Here is a 2,500-nt window from a genome sequence, read left to right as displayed (position 1 = left end):
GTGGGGCAGGGGGGCGCCGCCGCGCGTCCAGGCGATGACGGGGGTGGGGTAGCCCGAGGCCTCGCAGCGGAACTCCACCGCGTTGCCCTCCAGCACCGACTCGTCCTGGGGGGTGACCGTGAACTGGGGCACGGCTGGGGGGGGGGGCGAGAAATACCAGGATGTTAGTGTTAGACCGGGTCCGTCTGTGGGTGGAATGACCGATAATAATCCTGATTTTATGACGTGCAGGTTTTCACATTGCACTGACGATCGTCCCTGTGTGGACTGAAACGTTCGTGATGTGATTGATCCCTACTAAATCTAAAAACCATTTGATGAGACTTTTATGTTATTTTGTTTGTGTGCAAGTCCTCCTTTGCTGCTGTTTGACTTATTGTACCTGACTGCCGCACCAGAGACAAAACCAACAGGACTAGGGCTGGGTATCGAGTCGAATTTCAAGAATCGATTCGATTCCGATTCACAAGGTTCAGAATCGATTATCACGATTCAATTCAATTCGATTCGATTCAATATTGATTCGGTTAGTGTTACTAAAACCTTTTTTTTTTTGCTGTAACCTTAATTACATGACTGCCAAGTTGTGCAACACATCAATACTAGGGCTGGGTATCGATACTGATTTTCAAAAATTAATGAATGAATGAATGAATCATTGAATGAATTAATGAACTATTCATACCTTCATTTATTCATTCATTCATTAAATAAAAGATCGATTTTGGGATTCATGAATCGATTCTGAATCATTTGCAGCGACGTAATATTTGAGTCGGGCGAGAGACTACGGTCACGGCGGCGGTCTCGGCTCTCACCCTGGACGATGATGTAGGCGGTGGCGTGGATGGTGTCCACGTTGTTGGAGGCGAAGCAGGTGTACTGGCCGCCGTCCGACTGCTCGGCGTTCTGGATGAACAGGCCTCCCGACGGCGTGGCGGCGATGCGGGCGTCGGCCGGCAGCGGCGTGCGGTCGGCCTTGGTCCAGGTGACCCGGGGCTGGGGCTGGCCCGTGGCGCTGCACTCCAGGGTCACGCTCTCCCCCACCAGCACCTCCGTGTTCTGGGGCTGGATCACGAAGCTGGGCCGCGCTGGGGGAGTGGATAGGAGAGGAGGAAGGGAGGGAGGAGAGGGGGGAGGGAGGGAGGAGAGGAGAGGAGAGGAGGAAGGGAGGGAGGGAGGAGAGGAGGGTGACGACAGGAAGACAGGCAAGGAGGTAACCATAACCAGCTGTGATGATAAACCACGATAAAATACCATTTCTCATGATGGATTTATCACTAAAAACGTGTTTTGATTTCTGTGCTTTGAAAAACTCAACTGTCCACCAAAGGTAGCAAGTCTTCTTATTTTAATTGTTTAGTTCTCATTATTATAATGTTTAGGCAAACAAAAATTGCATAGTGCTGCTCATTTTATTTGTGGTTTTCAATATAAAACGTGGTGAAATGTTTCAGTGTGCATCAGTAGCTTTCCAATAATATAATTGGAAAGCAATAATACTGATAGCTCTGATGATTTTGGCCCCTGAAATCGCGATGTGAAATCGAGGTGAGTGGTAGAAAGTCGTAGAGAAGGGAGGACTTGGCGTGATGGTGGCGAGCACGGGGTGGGGGTGGGGGGGTACAGTAGGCGATGAAAGAGGTTGGGAGGTACAGCTTGTCGTTGTTGAAAGATGCTTGTTCTCTTTTGCGACGTTTGAGTCTTTATGGGGGAACACTGGGGACCCAACTACAAACACTCAGCCTCATGACAGGTGCAGCTGGTGAGGTTATGGGAGTTGTAGTTCAATGCTGTATGGTAGTTGTAGTTCAGTGCTTTTACAACGGGTACTTCCCACCTCGCAGTTGGTTAAGACCCACTGCATATTCATGAGGCACAATGGGAAATGCCTGTTTCTAGTTTAGTGTCTATTTGAGCTACTGTATACACAAGATTTGAGCTATACACAAGACCATTTGAGCTATACACAAAACCATGTACATGTAAGTCGATGTCCTAAACCACACACATTTGAAATTCCCTTTGTTATCTAATGAAATAAAACACTCTCTGTATATATTGGCTCGTTGCTGGTCATGTTTACCACACAGAGGAGCAGCTTGCTGGTCATGTTTACCAGAAGAGCAGTTTCCTGGTCATGTTTACCACACAGAGGAGCAGCTTCCTGGTCATGTTTACCACACAGAGGAGCAGCTTGCTGGTCATGTTTACCAGAAGAGCAGCTTCCTGGTCATGTTTACCACACAGAGGAGCAGCTTCCTGGTCATGTTTACCACACAGAGAAGCAGCTTCCTGGTCATGTTTACCACACAGAAGAGCAGCTTGCTGGTCATGTTTACCAGAAGAGCAGCTTGCTGGTCATGTTTACCACACAGAGGAGCAGCTTGCTGGTCATGTTTACCACACAGAAGAGCAGCTTCCTGGTCATGTTTACCACACAGAGGAGCAGCTTCCTGGTCATGTTTACCACAGAAGAGCAGCTTCCTGGTCATGTTTA

General features: G+C 48.4%; 1 protein-coding gene across 1 annotated transcript in view; it reads right to left on the bottom strand.

The window, feature by feature from the left end:
• Nucleotides 1-2,500, bottom strand: part of pxdn (peroxidasin) — a gene marked incomplete at both ends in the record, with an annotated part of 60,002 nt that overhangs the window by 17,091 nt on the left and 40,411 nt on the right. Inside the window, 2 exon segments of the mRNA XM_084438351.1 lie at nt 1-134; nt 819-1,091. The exon segment at nt 1-134 is cut by the window's left edge and continues 142 nt beyond it. Coding sequence (XP_084294477.1) covers nt 1-134; nt 819-1,091 — 407 coding nt within the window.

This window comes from Borostomias antarcticus (genome assembly GCF_949987555.1).
Source record: "Borostomias antarcticus genome assembly, chromosome: 5".
In the NCBI taxonomy this organism is placed as follows: Eukaryota; Metazoa; Chordata; class Actinopteri; order Stomiiformes; family Stomiidae; genus Borostomias; species Borostomias antarcticus.
The sequence above is the reverse complement of the archived record's forward strand: the minus strand, read 5'-3'. Positions and strand labels throughout refer to the sequence as shown.